Here is an 18,379-nt window from a genome sequence, read left to right on the forward strand (position 1 = left end):
ATAACACAGGGGTTTTGACAGGGGTTTTCTCACAGAAACAGACGCCAAGGCTGGAGATACAAGCGGGGCTACCGAAGGCTTGGAGGGGGGTGGAAGCTGTTGCTGGGAGGAACTTCCCGGATCGGGCTGCCGCTTCTGCTTGATGTGGGGAAACATCTCTCCCAACCACTTTGCCATTCTCTGCATAAGCTTGACCGCCTCGATCATCCTCTCATTCTGGGCAGATGATCGTCCAGCCAGGGTATCCAAACTCCCCTTGATCTCCTGTAGCACCTTCTTGACTCCCCCAATATCTTCTCTCACCTCAGCCATCTCCTTCCGTAGTTCGGTCACATCCACATTCATTACATCTTCCACCAGCTCTGGTTCACGCTTCACCTTGTCCACGTTGGCCCCTATGTTGTAGAAGCACAACTCCTTCCCTTCCATATGTAAGAGCCCTCTGTTGAAAAAGTACTCCATGCTGAATAGCTCCGGGGGCTCACACATTGTATCACTCGGCTCTGCCTTCCCAATCTTCATGACAAAGTTGCGCTCTATGTAGGCGCCTAGAAGGTGGCAGGTGTACATGTGGCGGGAAGGGTTGGCAGTCATCTGATGGCAGGCCTGGGCTAACCAATACCTAAGGTGAACCTTGATGCGTTTAGACATGCACCATGTAAAGTAGAGCTCGGTGGTGGTGATGCTGGAGCTGGCCGTGCCCATCAGATTGTACCCGATGAATTCCTGGGCGAAACGGAGAAGATGGTCGGTGATGTGGATCCCTTTTGATATGCTGGTTTTGAAAATCCCACTCCTAGCGTGTGTCAAATATTCCCAGGCAGTATGTGATGAGAATCCAGGGGTGTCTCTCGGTGGGCCGTATACTCTATCATCCCAAATACCCTCGACATCCTCTCCATTTGTAAATAGCCCCATCCTCAAAGACCACTCCCTTACACTCATGGTATGCTCGATGGTGAAAAGACAAAAAGAGATGGAGTTGCCTTGAATCTGAAAGTAGAGAAAAATTCCCGGGCCGCTTCCACTGGTACCTCTTGTTCGCTATGGTTCAGGAGCCACTCAAAGCCTATTCCCTTGATGTGACCAAGGAATTCTTCCTCGCACTCTATCTCTGATAAGTCGTATTCTAAGCCTTGGTTATTGGTCAGTATGTCGTGAAATGCATATATTATCTGCAAAACAGTTGCTTAAGTGTGCAGGATTAAAGGATCCAAGTCAGTAGGAGACGATTCAGGTGACGCAAGTGAAAAAGGCGCCAGAAGGGTGCGATATGACCAGGATGCATGCCGGAGAGAAAAGGCTCGAGATGGAGAAGATGGATAGCTGGGATGATCATTGACAAGGGCAAAAAGGTCAAAACGCGGGAGAAGTCTACCCTAAAAGCAAGGGCAAGCCTCCCTATAAAAGAAGCCACTTGGAGAGAGAGAAGGAGTTTTTTAGGTAGTTCGACAATTACACTTAGTAGAATTCTCTCTAGAAGATCCATCCTTCAGCATTATCCCACTTCTCGTTCCTCGCCATAGCCATGGTCACTTGACGTCCAGAGTTTGCCGGAGAAGTCATCAGTCCGCCGTTCCAGCCAGTTATCGTAGCAGTGTAGTAGTATCATCGCCCGGAGTGGCACAAACAATTTTAATCGCTTTCTTAGTTTAAAGTTTACTTGTTTTCATCATTTAAGTTATTTGCAAACACTCATCGTTGTTGCTCTTTTGAAGTACTTTGTTATTTTCCAACATTTACATTATGAAGTTTCTATTTCGCATGTCACTTTGGTTCGAGTTTGCTTCATTCTGCCTAGGAAAGTTAGATTTAGTCATTGCTTTCAATTTCTAAGTGTTTTCTTATCGGGAGTTGTTAATTTGAAGTTGTAGCTAGTTTAGTCAAGTTTTCGTGCATGAGTTTCTTTTCTGCGCCGTGATTACCACCTTGCATGTCAGTCAGTAGAAGTAAAATTGCAGTTTACCGTTTAATTTAAGTTTAAGCATTTTAATCGATGGATCTTGAGTTTGAATTTGTGAATCTGAAGTTCAGTTATGGTGTTTGTGTTTATCTGAATTCTGTTAATACTTGGTGAAGAAGAAAACGTCAAAATCAACTTTATTGGACCACTTTTACTTTTAAGTTACTTTTGCTTTTGTTCCCTACTTTTCAGATGTACTATCCAGACCTGTCAGAGAGCCCCAGCCAACAGATATACCTTGTAGTCTAAATTTCCTCTTTTAGTAATTGTCCACTTTCCATATGTCTCTGATACACCTTGTCCCCTATTTTCACGAACACTCCCACATGTCTGTTATTTTCCCGCCTACTAGTCAGTAGAGTACCACCTTTATTTCCGTCTAGGTAAAATCTCAACCCAAGCGTGGTAGCTAACCAAAACACCCAGGAAAGTCACCGCAGTTATCAAAACGTGTCCATCCTCGTGGGATTCGACCCTTACCTCCATTATACTAATCCAGTAGAAATGGGTTGAGGAAATTTGTTTGAAGCCAGGTCCCGGTTATCGTACCAACGACTCAGCTGGGTCGGGAATCTCTTCCTGATCAGTTGGATACACTCCAATTCACATACGAAAACCAAAAAGGGGGAACAAAGACCTCGGTCCTTCAAAATGGCGCCGTTGCCGGGGATGGATGGCGTTCATACCTGTTATTGTGTGTGATCTTTTTGGTGTACATACTGTTTATAATTTTTCTTTTCTTTTTGTTTTCAGTTTATGAGAAGTGGCTCGGCTCCTGGCCAGTGGAGACCAAGGATACTTCCCCGAGGAACAATACTCGTTACCACTCGTTCTGGCCTGTCGACGGCACTGTCCGACCTAGGCACGAGTAGCGACGAAGAAAAAGAGGAGCTAGAGTACCAACTCCCGGAGCTTCCACCCCAACCAGTAAGAACACTAGTGAGAATGGCTGACCAAGGTGAGGACGATCCCGAGCTCGCAACACTTACCGCACACGCCGACGGAGATCCCCCACAAGCCATAGTGGTCACCCCAGGCCAGACCGCCTGTGATGTGAAACCCCACGTGATTGCAATCCTACCGACGTACTGTGGGAAGAGTTACGAAGGACCATACGAATTCTTAAATGAGTTCTGCAAAATCTGTAAGGCACAGAGGCGGCCAGCAGGAGCGAGCGAGGATGATTACAGACTGAAAGCCCTACCTTTTGTCCTAAAGGGAGAGGCCAACACTTGGTTCATGCGCCTGCCAGCCGACTCTATCAATACATGGGCCGATTTCAAGTCAGTTTTCCTAGCCGAGTTTTTCCCGTCTTCAAAGACAAGTGCATTGAAGAGGAAAATATCGTGCATAAGGCAAGAATATGATGAAACCCTGAGCGAGTATTGGGAGAAGTACATGAGCCTTCTGGAGTCATGCCCCAACCATCGCATGAAGGAGATAGAGGTGCACCACACCTTCTATGAAGGGATGAACAAGGAAACCAAGGATCTGGCGAATTCATCATCTGGAGGCGATTTCACCCAGTTGAGAGTAAGTGAAGCCAAGAAGGTGTTACGTAAGCTGTTGAATGCAAAGAAGACATACGACAACGCTAGAGATGGGTACAGCAGAGAAAGGGTAGCGAGTGCTTCGGCTACTGACCAGGAGGAACGGATGGACTTGAAGATGGAGGAATTAAAGAAGGAATTGCTGACTGCAATCAAGCAGAACACTCCACCACCTTCTCCAACTGGAGGCCAAGAAGCCCCAGCACTACCATATGATCAGCCGGACAACTCGCTGGATGTGGAGCAAGCAAATGCCGCAGGATACTACAATTCCAACGGCAATTGGATTCCGGGGAAACAAAGAGATGCACCGTGGAGGGACCACCAAAATTTCCGATGGGGAGATGGAAATCAGAATCAGAACCAAAATCAGGCTCCAAATCAACCCAACCCCCAACCGAACCAATATCCCAACCGCGGACCAACAAACCCTGACTACCAGTCTAACTGGGTAGGAAGGAACCAGCATCCTCAGAACCAAAACTCTCAAAACCAGAACCCGAACCCTACTTATGTGCCACCCCATCAGCGAAACTCTCAAAACCAAAACCAGAACCAAAACCAGAACCAATTTAACCCAGGGCCTCAACATAACACCCACCACCAAAACCAAAGTCAGTACCAGCACAACCACGACCAGTATAACCCTCCTGCCCAGTATAACCAGTACCCACCGAACCAAAACCAACAAAATTTCTCAGGCTACCAGTCAAACCCACCACCTCAGTATAACCAGCACCAGAGCTCAAACCAATTCCATCACCCAAACAGGTCGAGGAGGTCTATGGAGGACATGATGGGGGAGATGCTTGCCTCGCAGCAAAGCATTAAAAATGACTTGCAGTCCAGTAATGAAACAATGCAAGGAATGCAAAGTGCCCAGAAGGAGCATAGGGCAAATATGGATATGATGAACAGGCAGTTGGCCCAGCTCGCTAACTCGGTGGGCGAAATGAAAGGGAACTCAGGGAAACTCCCATCTACAGTCCATGTACCTGAAAAGGCAAATGTGAGCAAGATTACACTGCGGTCCGGAACAGCTTACAATGGACCTCAGCTCAAGAACCCTGTTGGGGAGTCTAGTAGAGAAAGGGTGCTGAGCGACGTCATCTCAGCGGAAGAGCTCAAGAGGCCTCTGCCTCAGATGGAGGATCCGTTTTTTCTAAACGAGAAGCCTACCGTGGAAGGAAAGGAGGGAGAAACACAACCTGGAAATGAGCAACCGGGAGGAGTAATGCCCACATCGGAACCTCAAACCCAGGAGGAGCCAAAGGGAATTCCACAAGGACTGACTGGAGAGGCTAAGGGAGAAAAACCGTTTCCATATCGGTTTGTGACGAAGAGGAAGAAGGAAAACCCTGTGGATTTCATGTCGATCTTTGGGAAGCTGGATGTCACCATACCATTCCTCCAAGCCGTGAGACTGCCCCCTCTGGGGAAGTTTATAAAGGAGTTCATAGCTGGGAAAGCCCAGGAGGATGGAAAGATCATGGTGGAGGGAATAGCGTCAGCCATTGTACAGGAGAAGCTACCACCCAAGAGAGCCGACCCAGGTATGTTTACCCTACCCATAACGATTGGAGATGTGAAAATCGAGCATGCAATGTGTGATTTAGGAGCATCTATCAATGTTATGCCGTTATCCATTTATAATCGGTTAAAGGGGGTAAAATTGTCGAATACTAGGGTGTTGATCCAACTGGCTGATAGGTCATGTATCAATCCTGAGGGTGTGTTAGAAAATGTGTTGGTCAGGATACAGAACTTTACTTATCCCGCTGATTTTTATGTCATTAAAATGAGTGAACCAGAAGCTAGGGAGTCTAGCGGGATATTGTTAGGAAGACCATTTTTAAGAACGGCTAAGACAATTGTGGATATGGCCGAGGGGACAATATGCATTGACTTTAATGGTGAGAAATTTGTCTTTGACATCAATGAAGCCATGAAAAGACCAATAGATTCTGAAAATCTATGTTATGTTGATGTAATTGACCCCTTAGTCCAAGAATTTCTTGAGACCGAATTATTGCAGGAAAAGCTCCAAGCCTTGGATGTGTATGCCCAGGCTGATGTGGAAGCAGCCGCATGGTGTGATCTGATCAGTAGCCGAGGGTTGACTGACGAAGAGATCGAAGAAGCAATTACGGAATTCTGTCAGAAGTCAGAACTAGCAGGATCCGTAGGGGCCGTGGTACCGGCCAGTATGGAGGAAAAATCAGATGCTGAACAAGAACAAGAGGAGGATTCAAAGAAGAACCCTCTACCTACGGACACACTACCCCCGCAAGTGGAGTTGAAAAAGTTGCCAGCAACCCTTAAGTATGCCTACCTAGGGGAGGAAGACTCATTCCCTGTAATCATCAACAGCGGGTTGACTGAAGAGCAAGAGGCAAGACTACTAACTGTGCTGAGCAAAAACAAGAAGGCTATTGGATGGAGCCTTACGGACCTGGTAGGTATAAGCCCGGACGTCTGCATGCACCACATTAGGCTAGAGGATGGAGCCAAGGCGCATAGGGACTCTCAAAGAAAGGTGAACCCAAACATGCGAGAAGAGATACTGAAGGAAATCTTGAAGTTGCTCTCACTGGGCATTATATACTCGGTGCCAGACAGTGAATGGGTTAGCCCAATCCATATGGTCCCCAAGAAGTCAGGGATCCAGGTGATTAAGAATGAGAGGAATGAACTAGTGCCCACCAGACTAGTTACTGGGTGGCGAATGTGTATAGATTACCGAAAGCTGAACACTGCAACCAGGAAGGACCACTTCCCCCTGCCATTCATCGATCAAATGCTGGAGCGACTGGCTGGGAGGAAGTACTTCTGCTTTTTGGATGGGTACAGTGGATACTTTCAAATTTATGTGAACCCGGAGGACCAGGATAAGACCACGTTCACGTGCCCGTTTGGAACCTATGCGTATAGGCGTATGCCATTTGGCCTATGCAACGCCCCCGGTACTTTCCAACGGTGCATGATGAGCATATTCTCGGACTTGATTGAAGATTGTATAGAGATCTTTATGGATGATTTCACTGTCTATGGAGACTCTTTCGACTCGTGCTTGCAACATTTGGATATGGTGCTAGGAAGGTGTCAAGCAAAGAGTCTGGTCTTGAACTTTGAGAAATGCCACTTTATGGTTACAGAAGGAATTGTTCTAGGACACGTGGTGTCAGAAAAGGGAATCCAGGTGGATCAAGCTAAAGTGGATGTCATATCCAAACTACCCTTCCCTACTGATCAGAAAGGAATAAGAGGTTTCCTTGGCCATGCTGGATTTTATCGAAGATTTATCAAGGATTTCGCCAAGATTGCCCAACCTCTTACCAGGCTTCTCCAGAACGAGGTGGAGTTCGTCTTCGATGAGCATTGCAAGGCTGCTTTCAACCTCCTTAAGGAAAAATTGATTTCTGCACCGATCATTCAGGCTCCTGACTGGGATCACCCCTTCGAGGTGATGTGCGATGCTAGTGACTATGCAGTGGGGGCCGTACTGGGTCAGAAGATAGATGGGAAAAGGTACGTGATATTCTATGCATCAAAAACCCTGAATCAAGCCCAACGGAATTATGACACCACCGAGAAGGAGATGTTGGCGGTTGTCTATTCATTCGAGAAGTTCAGGCAGTACCTACTGGGATCCAGAGTCATCGTCTATACTGATCATGCGGCGATCAAGTATCTCATTGCGAAGAAGGAGTCAAAGCCCCGACTGATCAGATGGGTGCTGCTTTTACAAGAATTCGACTGGGAGGTAGAAGACAAAAAGGGAGTTGAGAACAAGGTAGCGGACCACTTGAGCAGAATAATACAAGAAGGGAACAGTGAAGATGTAAGGGATCGATTCCCGGAAGAGCATTTATGTGAAGTGATTTTCTCCGCAAGGAAGATCGATTGGGAAGAAGTGATGAGACTTACTGGTCAGGACGCAACAACCAAGGGCAAGGAGAAAGTAGGACAGGAACCCTGGTATGCGGACTTGGCAAACTACTTAGTAACAGGAGAGCTGCCAATGGTGCCAAACGTGACAAAGGCTCAGAGGATGAAGATCAAGAGCGAAGCAAAGTATTATTTCTGGGACGATCCATACTTGTGGAAGGCAGGAGCAGACCAGGTCATTAGAAGATGTGTTCCTGACTGGGAGCAACGGGATGTACTGACGCACTGCCACTCCTTGGCATGTGGAGGACATTTCGGGCCAAGGAAGACTGCCAGAAAAGTGTTAGATAGCGGATTCTACTGGCCAACCCTGAATAGAGATGCATACGAGTTCTGCAAGGGCTGTGACCGTTGCCAACTGACCGGTGGGATCTCCGCGAGGGATGAAATGCCGCAAGTTCCAGTAATAGTTTGTGAGGTGTTCGACATCTGGGGTATGGACTTCATGGGTCCTTTTCCCTCATCTTATGGGAACTCCTACATCCTGGTGGCAGTTGACTACGTATCAAAATGGATAGAAGCCAAGGCCACAAGCACTTGTGAATCTAAGGAAGTCACCAAGTTCCTCAAGAGTCATATATTCAGCCGATTTGGGATACCAAGGGCAATCATCTCCGATCAAGGGACTCACTTCTGCAACCGAACGGTCGAAGCATTGATGAAGAAGTACGGAGTTCATCACCGCCTATCCAGTCCTTACCACCCTCAAGCCAACGGGCAAGCAGAGATCTCAAACAGGGAAATAAAGAGCATTTTAGAGAAGACAGTCAACCCCTCCAGAAAAGATTGGAGCACAAGGTTGGAAGATGCTCTGTGGGCATATCGGACAGCCTACAAAACTCCTATAGGGATGTCCCCCTATCGCATCGTCTTTGGGAAGATGTGTCACTTGCCAGTGGGAATTGAACACCGAGCATACTGGGCAGTACAACAGGTTAATGTGGATGCTAAGGCCTGTGAAGAGGAAAGGAAGCTACAACTTCAAGAGCTAGAAGAACTCAGATTGGAGTCGTTCGACTCAGCCATGTGGTATAAGGAGAAAACAAAGATGTGGCACGACAAAAATCTGAGAACCAAGGATCTCCAAGTTGGTCAGAAAGTACTACTCTTCCAGTCAAGACTGAAGCTAATGCCTGGGAAGCTCAAATCCAAATGGGCAGGACCTTACATTATCACTGCATTACGTGCTAATGGAGCGGTCGAGATTTCAGGGAGTATCCCTAACTCTGAACCTTTTGTCGTTAATGGACATAGATTAAAAATATATAGGGAAAATGAAGAAGTGTGTGTAGTGGAAGAAATTCCACTACACTTTAAGAGCATCTAAATGACCAGTAGGAAAGGGATTTGAAGTTCCACCTGGTCAACGTCATATGTAATGTACTTACTGACCGGGTAAAACTTCAAATACCCTTAGTAATGATGTAAATATTGTAAATATTTGGTAATTTAATTTAAGTCAAGAAAGAAAAACAACAAAAAGATTTTTTTTCGATCTTAAATATTAATTCGGAGTTCGTACTGACCACGAGAATACCACTTGGGTGAAACTCTGAATTATATTAAAGAGCCATTTATTTGCTTTATTTCTATTTCTAGCTAATTGAGAAGAGGGAGTTGAGTAAAGTTTGAATTTTGGGGTGTTGCAGCTTTGCAGGCGAGTACAGAGGCTGGGAGGCGCGTGAAGCAAGGACGTGACAAGCAACGTCCAATCGGCTGCCAGCAAGCACAACCGCCTTCCACACGAAGCGTCTCAACCGAGCGACCGCCTACAACCGGTCAAAACCCTCAACTACCCACCCCTCTATAAAACACCCCACCGCCTACTCCCCTTCACTTTACAAACCCTTACCTGCACTCTCTCTCCCACAACCACCACCCCCACTCCGAAAAACTACCACCCACTAAAGAAACCACCGCAAACCACCACCGGTACAGTCATGGCAAAGAGAAAGGCAACCAACAACCGAGCATCTACCACCGGCGAAGCCTCGTCAGAACTCCAGCCAGCAGCCGAGTCGCGGCCGCCAAGCCCACAACGATCACAACCACCGCCGACGACACAAATTCCGGCGATGGTTCCTTTAGACGCACTGGCGGCGTTTCTAAGGCAACAAGACCCCAACAGAGACTGGACAACAACCCTAGCCGGATTTAGCCTAACCGGAGGAATGCCGGCGACATCAAACCCTACCCCAACTGCAACCACAGAACACCCACCCACCACCACCCCAAAAACCTCAATTCCAACGTCCGAAAATATTCCCTCAACAATTGCTGCACAATCAGAACCCTCCCACCCTTCTCCCATACACCAACAAACAGAGCCGCTGGACGTCAGCCCTCTTTCCGCCTATCAAGATCCCAACTGGGGAGAAACAGAAGACAAGGAGAGTGGAGGGAGAGCAAGCGAGAGCGAGAAAGGTGAAGCAGAGGAGATTAGGGCCACTGACGCAAAAATCGATGTAGCGGAGGAGGAGATAGATCTGAACGAGACGGCCAGGAAGCAAGGGATAATGACGGATGAAGAATTCCAAACGGTTTTGGGCAAAGGGGATCGAATCGTGATAAACCCTGAAGGGGTGGCTGAGGTACTGGACCTCGCATCCCAGGCAGTAGGGAAGGGGGAAGCAACAAAGGAAGCGGAACAGTCGGAAGGGGTAGTCCACCAATCAGTGGAGGAGAGGACAGACAAACAACCGGAAAAGGCAGAACAACCTGAGGAGGAGGGGCAAGAGCCAGACACACATCAAGAGGAAGCCTCAGTGGTAACTAAACCCAAGCCAGTAAAGAGGAGGCTAGTATTGAAAAACGACCCCAAGGCAGAAAGGCAGAAACCCCAAAGAGTGTCACAGAGATGTTTAGGAAAGTGGACGTCCAACAAGGCAGGAGCAAACACCGCAGCAGATGCAGTGGAGGTTTCGAGTGATGACGAGAAGACTACTCCTACAAAACCTGGGGAGGAGCCCTCGAATGCTAGCCAGGAGGACACCCAAATGGCAACAGGGACAGTATCAGCAACGCCGACTGACCAGGAGGAGAATACTGACAAGGTGGCTGAGGGTCTGGACCTCGCATCAGAGTCAGTAGGTCGGGAGGAGGCAGCAAGAAGTGATACTAGTGCCCGCATGGTGGCCGAGCCTACCGCCCAGGAGGACACTTCAACACAAGCCGACGAGGAAGCAGAGGCAATGGATATCGAAGAAACCAAGTACATTCAAGAAAGGAAGAGGAAGGGGAAAGCCCCTGTCAAGAAGAAACAAGTCATGAAGAAACAGCGCACTGCCAGAGCCGGAAGAGAAAGAGAGATCAAGCGATACCGACTACACTTCCAGCGAGGATTCTGACTCAGAGAGTGATATCTCTCTGGAAGGAGAAGATTATGATGCGCTAAGCATGGAAGGAAACTGCACCTAGGGTTTTGGACAGCCTACCAATGCCACCTGATAGCCACCTACCCAGCCAGAAACTTGTCGCTCTGCCACATACTAGGAGCCTTCGTGCGCAACAACATCATCATAACAGAGGCAGAGGACCTGTCTCCAATGTACATGGTCGACGCTCCTGGCCTATTTGATATACCCTTCTTCGTCCGTACCAATTTGGTATACTACAGAGAAGGTGTACCCCAGTTCTACCCAATGGGAGAAGCCCCTGGAGGAAGGGCACAACAAGGCCAGGAGGTGCAAGCTGGCCAGATCGACCAAGCGCAGAGGCTGAGGCAAGAAAATCTGGAGCGGGCAGTGACTGAGCTGGCTGAGGAGAATAGACAATCGCGGGCAGAGATGGCGAAACTGATAGCCCTAATGGAGAGCGTCCTAAGGGAGTTGGCAAGAGGGAAGGCAAGCAACGGAGCTGGAACAAGCGGAGATGGAGGACAGGAAGAAGAACCCACCGGACCTGAGGAAGAAGATGGCGACGGACAATAGGAGAATGATGACAACCAACCCGGACCTACTGAAGAAGAACCAACGGACCCACCTGCACAGAACCCTGCCCCAAGAAGGAGCAGGAGGAACATCTGACCGAACCACCCCCAACTGACCAGTTAGTTTTCTTTTTAATTTTTAAGTTTTTCTTTTGTTTATATTTTCGTACTTTTATTAAATAGGTAGATTTATGTGTTCTAATTGTATGCAAACCTCATTCATAACACTTAGCCTATTTAATAGTCTAAGTGTGAGAAGTAAAGGGTTTGCTACTTTGGTGGATATGTTTATTATGTTTTGTTGTGGGCATGTTACCTCACACTTAGCCTACTGCGTAGACTAAGTGTGAGGAGTTTATATGATTATATTTCATGTTTATAAATATTTTGCTCTGTTTTGTTAAATAAATCTAGGTATATATCTGAAACTCTCCCACTTAGCCTATTGCATAGTCTAAGTGTGAGAAGTTTTTAGATATAATATGTGTTTGTGAAGTGAGAGGGGGGAGCAAATGGCCAGTATGACATGTATATATGTGTTATTTGAGTCAGTGCATGTTAGTTTTTTTAGGGTTTGTTTAGGTCTAGGAATTATGTGTTATGTTTTATGAATGGGCTTAAAACTCAACTGCCTCGAACTAACGGTGAGGGGAATTAAGGGAGATAAGGCATGCCGGAAAACAGAAACCACCCCCTCCAGTAACCCCTAGTCAGTGTAGATGATGCACGTATGAAGGAAAAACCCATCCCTTAGGTCAGACACGAAGGCCTTCTTAAAAGGTGAGTTAGAAACCCCAAAGTGGAACTACTTTCCACTAAATACTGAAAAAAAAAAAAAAAAAAAAAAAGGCTACCACATGATGTCTAGGGCAAGGTGACCGCGTGTAGCAAACCCTGAAGGCAGTAGGAAAACCCCTTGAAAAAAAAAAAAAAAAAAAAGAGAAAAAAAGAAAAAAACCTACCTTTAGAACCCCATTTTCTAGCCTGAATTATACCCCGAAATAACCCATCAGCCACTGGAACTGTGTGCGTGCAAGGCATGAGGCAAGAAAGCAACTGCCCAGGAGGACATACAAAAGGAACCAGCTGAAGAAGAGAAAAACAAAGAAAGAAGGAGAAAATCGATCTGAAGTTTCCAGATCCAAAAAAATAGAAGAAGGAATAAGGGTGGCGAAGCCACAGAAAGAAAAATTGAAGAAAATGGTCGCAGATACTTGACCACAAAAAGAGAAAGGAGGAAGAAGGAATAAGGATGGCGAAGCCACAAAGAAGCTACTGACCAGTTGGAAGCCAATGTCAGAAATTGTCCAGCCGAAGAAGAAGCCCTAGCCAGAAGCCCGAATGCACACAGTTCTCCCTCATCAAATAAGTAGTTAGTTTTTGAACCCTAGAGCCTTAGGGACAACTACCCCAAACACTACAAACCACTAGCCCCATTACAAGCCTTAAAGACCTTCAGGAGCTGCACGTGAGATCTGAGTCCGAAACATCTGTGGTTTAGCGTTGAGAGAAAACAGTCATAACATCCCCTGTGAGGAATGAGTGACTGAGTGAACCCAGTGTTTGGCCTAGGATTGGGTGATCCTGACAAGCAGATATACTGACTGGGGAAGAAAAGGGGGGCGGCGGAAGTTCAAGGCTGCCTAAGGCCGGATTGTACTTGATCTCGAGGGGAAGGGTGGTTGAAAATATAGCCTGTTCTATGTGTTTAAGTTAACTATATGTGTTATGTGTTTGTGTCGTTATTTTGTTTTCTTTCTTTTGCGTCAGAGTCTTGAGTCTAGCTAGGTAGAGTCGGTCAGGGGAGTAACCAGGCTCGAATTCGACTTATTTCTTTATGTTTGTCTTCACGCTTGAGGACAAGCATGTGGTAAGTGTGAGCAGTTTGATAAGTCGTATTCTAAGCCTTGGTTACTGGTCAGTATGTCGTGAAATGCATGTATTATCTGCAAAACAGTTGCTTAAGTGTGCAGGATTAAAGGATCCAAGTCAGTAGGAGACGATTCAGGTGACGCAAGTGATAAAAGCGCCAAAAGGGTGCGATACTGACCAGGATGCATGCCGGAGAAAAGGCTCGAGATGGAGAAGGAGGATAGCTGGGATGATCATTGACAAGGGCAAAAAGGTCAAAACGCGGGAGAAGTCTACCCTAAAAGCAAGGGCAAGCCTCCCTATAAAAGAAGCCACTTGGAGAGAGAGAAGGAGTTTTTTAGGCAGTTCGACAATTACACTTAGTAGAATTCTCTCTAGAAGATCCATCCTTCAGCATTATCCCACTTCTCGTTCCTCGCCACAGCCATGGTCACTTGACGTCCAGAGTTTGCCGGAGAAGTCATCAGTCCGTCGTTCCAGCCAGTTATCGTAGCAGTGTAGTAGTATCATCGCCCGGAGTGGCACAAACAATCTTAATCGCTTTCTTAGTTTAAAGTTTACTTTTTTTCATCATTTAAGTTATTTGCAAACACTCATCGTTGTCGCTCTTTTGAAGTACTTTGTTATTTTCCAACATTTACATTATGAAGTTTCTATTTCGCATGTCACTTTGGTTCGAGTTTGCTTCATTCTGCCTAGGAAAGTTAGATTTAGTCATTGCTTTCAATTTCTAAGTGTTTTCTTATCGGGAGTTGTTGATTTGTAGTTGTAGCTAATTTAGTCAAGTTTCCGTGCATGTGTTTCTTTTCTGCGCCGTGATTACCACCTTGCATGTCAGTCAGTAGAAGTAAAAGTTGCAGTTTACCGTTTGATTTAAGTTTAAGCATTTTAATCGATGGATCTTGAGTTTGAATTTGTGAATCTGAAGTTCAGTTATGGTGTTTGTGTTTATCTGAATTCTGTTAATACTTGATGAAGAAGAAAACGTAAAAATCAACTTTATTGGACCACTTTTACTTTTAAGCTACTTTTGCTTTTGTTCCCTACTTTTCAGATGTACTATCCAGACCTGTCAGAGAGCCCCAGCCAACAGATATACCTTGTAGTCTAAATTTCCTCTTTTAGTAACTGTCCACTTTCCATATGTCTCTGATACACCTTGTCCCCTATTTTCACGAACACTCCCACATGTCTGTTATTTTCCCGCCTACTAGTCAGTAGAGTACCACCTTTATCTCCTGTCTAGGTAAAATCTCAAAACACCCAGGAAAGTGACCGCAGTTATCAAAACGTGTCAATCCTCATGGGATTCGACCCTTACCTCCATTATACTAATCAGTAGAAATGGATTGAGGAAATTTGTTTGAAGCCAGGTCCCGGTTATCGTACCAACGACTCAGCTGGGTCGGGAATCTCTTCCTGATCAGTTGGATACACTCCAATCACATACGAAAACCAAAAAGGGGGAACAAAGACCTCGGTCCTTCAATCTCCCTCAGCGAGTCCCTGTCGTATCTCTTCCCTGATTTGGCCAGTTTCCCAACTGCACTTCGATCCTTGTACGTTTTTGTCCTCTTTGAGTCGTTGAACTTAGACATAGCCCCCAAGAGCTTCTTCGTGATCCAAATATCCTCTCGCTCATAGTTTGGGGCCTCCTCTTCTTCCTCGAGCTCTTCCTCGGTCTCGCTACTCTCATCACCAGGTCCAGAGGCCTTGTGGAGCGGGCGGGGAGATTCCCTGACCGAGATGAGTCTTTGAGATCTCCTGGGCCGAGGGACGACAGTTGTCTTTCCCTTCCTTTTGCGCTCCCTGGCCACTCGATGCTCTTCCGCGGCATCCACCTCATCTTCAGAGTCAGGAGTCTCTCCTCCCTGCATGCTCGTTGCCCCCGGGGCCAGGAATCCTGATCCCTTCGTCTGGTCATCCTCCCTGCAAGCTTCACCGTGCCATCCTCCTTGACGCCCGCAGATCAGCGGGTGAGTCCTCTGGTACCTCCTCTAGATCCACTACCTCCAACGGCCCGTCCTCTCCGTGCCTCTGCTCTGTAACATCAACGGGGACCTCGTCCCCTCCAGGATCCCTAGGGATTTCTCCCTCAGCACACATAATTGGGGTTTCCCCCGTAGATTTATTCGGAGTCTCCTCCTCAAGTTTGTTAGGGATTTCTCCCTCAGACACAAATGGGGTTTCCCCCTCAATGAGCAAAGTCGGGGTTGCCCCCTCAAAATCAAACGGGGTTCCCCCCTCCACATACAAATTCGGGGTTTCACCCTCCACATTCTTAGAAACAGGGGTTTCCCTCCCCCTCCCCCCCAATTTCAACCACAGGGGTTTCCCCTTCCACCAATTGTAAATCAGATGCGTTACCTTCCCTTGCGACTCCATCTAAAGAGTGATCCACCACCATCCTGTCAATTTCGTCTGCAAATCCGCTTACGCTTTCCTCCTCGAGTCCGCTGCCGCCTTTTCCCTGTTCTGCAATGTCTGGGTTTGGCCCAGTTTCTGCATGCGTCTGATCTAGGGTTTTGGAATCCCCTAGGTTTGAACTCGGTGGTTGCGCCTTTGATTCCTCAGGGATTGCCTGCGGTTGCTGACGAAACATCGAAAATCGGGAGAAAAATCTCTCGACCTCCTCTTTACTTCCGAACTTCTCCTCCAGTTCCTTCAAGAATGCTTCCTCATCGGGACTTTTGAAGGCAGAGGAATCTGGCACAGAAGTCGGGTTCCATTCTAAGCGTATATCGAGCGCCGAGAAAATCGGCTGAGCCGGCGGTTGCCCGGACGGTAGTCTGGCGGCGGGATCTCCCTTTTTCACGATGGTATCCTGTGTTTTCTTCATGGTTAACTGCAAAACTCACAATATCTGGGTGGATTCGATTAGGGTTTGAAGAACAAATTATTTGAGAGAGAGAGAGTTGTGAAAGTGGAGAGAGAAGTGACCGGTTGAAAAATATCTTTGGGGCTTTTCAGAGTGGCAGGCGAACGGTTGCGATATGAGGTAAGCAACCGTACGTTCCTCGAAAAGCAGAATTCGAAATTCCAAAATCAACCGTCTTCCCTCCAATTTGCAAGCCTCTTCCTCCCCCTAGCAACAAAAGAAATGAAACACCAAATACTTAGGTCGAGATCATAAGTGACAAAACAATTTCCCCAGGGAGCTTGGTGCTTCGAAAAATATTTCTGGGAGAAACATTTTTTTAATTTGTTTGGGTTTTCTTATATTTGAAAGCAACTGAACTATTTTCATAGCGAATGAGTATCCTCAAGATTTCCTAGGTCAGTGTAAAAATAAATTTTTGTTTCCCACTTTACCTGACCTAGGAATTCATTGAGGATATCCACTTTCCTGACCATCTTAAGAAATAATAGCAGATGTATGTAGTGGCGTCTCTTCCACCACATGCATATCTGTATTATCTCTATATACATTCACTTTGTGCCCATTTACCTAAAAAGGAACTGAGTTTGGGGCGCTCCCTTGAATCTCTACAGCTCCATTTGCTCGAAGGCCAACGATCGTGTATGGCCCTATCCACTTGGATTTCAGCTTACCAGGCATTAGCTTCAGTCGGGATTGAAAGAGGAGTACTTTCTGCCCTACTCGAAGTTCCTTGACTCGGAGATTCTTATCATGCCAGAGTTTGGTTCTTTCTTAATACCACATGACCGAGTCGAATGCCTCCAGTCTTAGTTCCTCTAATTTTTGTAGCTGCAATTTCCGTTCCTCTTCACAGGCCTGTGCCTTCATATTCATCCTTTAACAGCCCAGTAAGCCCTATGTTCTACTTCCATGGGTAAATGACACATTTTCACAAACACCAATCTATACGGTGACATCCCGATTGGTATTTTGTAAGCAGTTCTATACGCCCAGAGAGCATCGTCGAGGTGCTTACTCCAATCTTTCCTCGTAGTGTTCTGTTAGAGTTTGTATACTAGAAATCACCTTTCGAGTGATTGAATACTGTTGTTATGTTTTACATTTAATGGATGTTTATTACATGTTTAAATGTATAAGCAACTTAACAAAGTCTAAGTCTTTGTTTTAGTAGACCGGTTGTGGGCGTCGTTCACTTTAAGGTAACACGGTCAGTTCTGAACAAAGAAAAAGAAGAATTTCACAACCTAGATAGGCTTTGAGTACCTATTGTGAAAGGTTGCAATGTCAGTCCAATTATTTCTAAGCCTTAATGAAATAAGATGACGTTGGTGTGGTATAGCACTGAATGGATCTAACAGCGAGACAGTCTTTATGCTATCTACTGAAAGACGAAGTCTTGTAAATTATCATTTCTTAATCAACGTGTATTAGCATTGAGCATACGGTATTGATTATGCACTACTTTGACTTACCAAATGGTGCAGGTTTTTCGCAACCCAATAAGCCTGGTATATTGGGTAGTGGTGATTAATATCCAGCGGTGCTAGAATTGCTATTATGTTAAATCGTGCGCGAGGTGAGTCTCGTTTGATAACATTCTCAAGAGAAGCTTGAAATAAGGTTTTATTATTCGGAACCTAGCTAGTTGGAGTTTAATTACTCTATGAATAATAAATAAGATTTTCCTACTGAGTCCTCTCTTGGAATAAATAAGATATTAATTAATAAAGTCCATAGCAGAAAATAATTAATTAATGGATGTTTCTATCTTAAGCGCGGGAAATAAATATCAAATAATGGAAACCCGAAGTACTTATAATTTCGGATTTGGATGGGAAGTGCAATATTACTTCTGTAGAGGCTGACGTCGACGGAGGGAGCAGCGGTGTTCTTAGCGCCGAAGAGGGACGAAGGAAGCAGCCGCGCGTCGCGTGGGCCGCCGACGATTGCTGGACGGTGAACTCACCGTTCCGGCGAGAATATCCCGGCGGATCTTCGTCGTTCATCGTACGTGTCAACCTCGTACGACGAGCTAACGATGAAATATTATTTCAATAATTATTTGATTCCTAAATTAAAAGATATCATTAAAATATTATTATTTAATGGAAATAAAATATTTTGGGAAGATTTCCCTAGATTTTAGGGATATTTAGATTATTGACTATAACTATGAAAATAAATATATTTATTTTATTCCTAGATGATATGGACAAGAATAATTTAATAGTTTTCTA

General features: G+C 46.0%; 1 protein-coding gene across 1 annotated transcript; it reads left to right on the forward strand.

Moving 5' to 3' along the window:
* Positions 1–9,401: 9,401 nt before the first annotated feature.
* Positions 9,402–10,808, forward strand: LOC125189927. Its single transcript, XM_048087145.1, has one exon. It carries the CDS (start codon positions 9,402–9,404, stop codon positions 10,806–10,808), a length of 1,407 nt encoding a protein of 468 aa, XP_047943102.1.
* The last annotated feature ends 7,571 nt before the right edge of the window (positions 10,809–18,379 follow it).

This window comes from Salvia hispanica, chromosome 5 (genome assembly GCF_023119035.1).
Source record: "Salvia hispanica cultivar TCC Black 2014 chromosome 5, UniMelb_Shisp_WGS_1.0, whole genome shotgun sequence".
NCBI classification, from domain to species: domain Eukaryota; kingdom Viridiplantae; phylum Streptophyta; class Magnoliopsida; order Lamiales; family Lamiaceae; genus Salvia; species Salvia hispanica.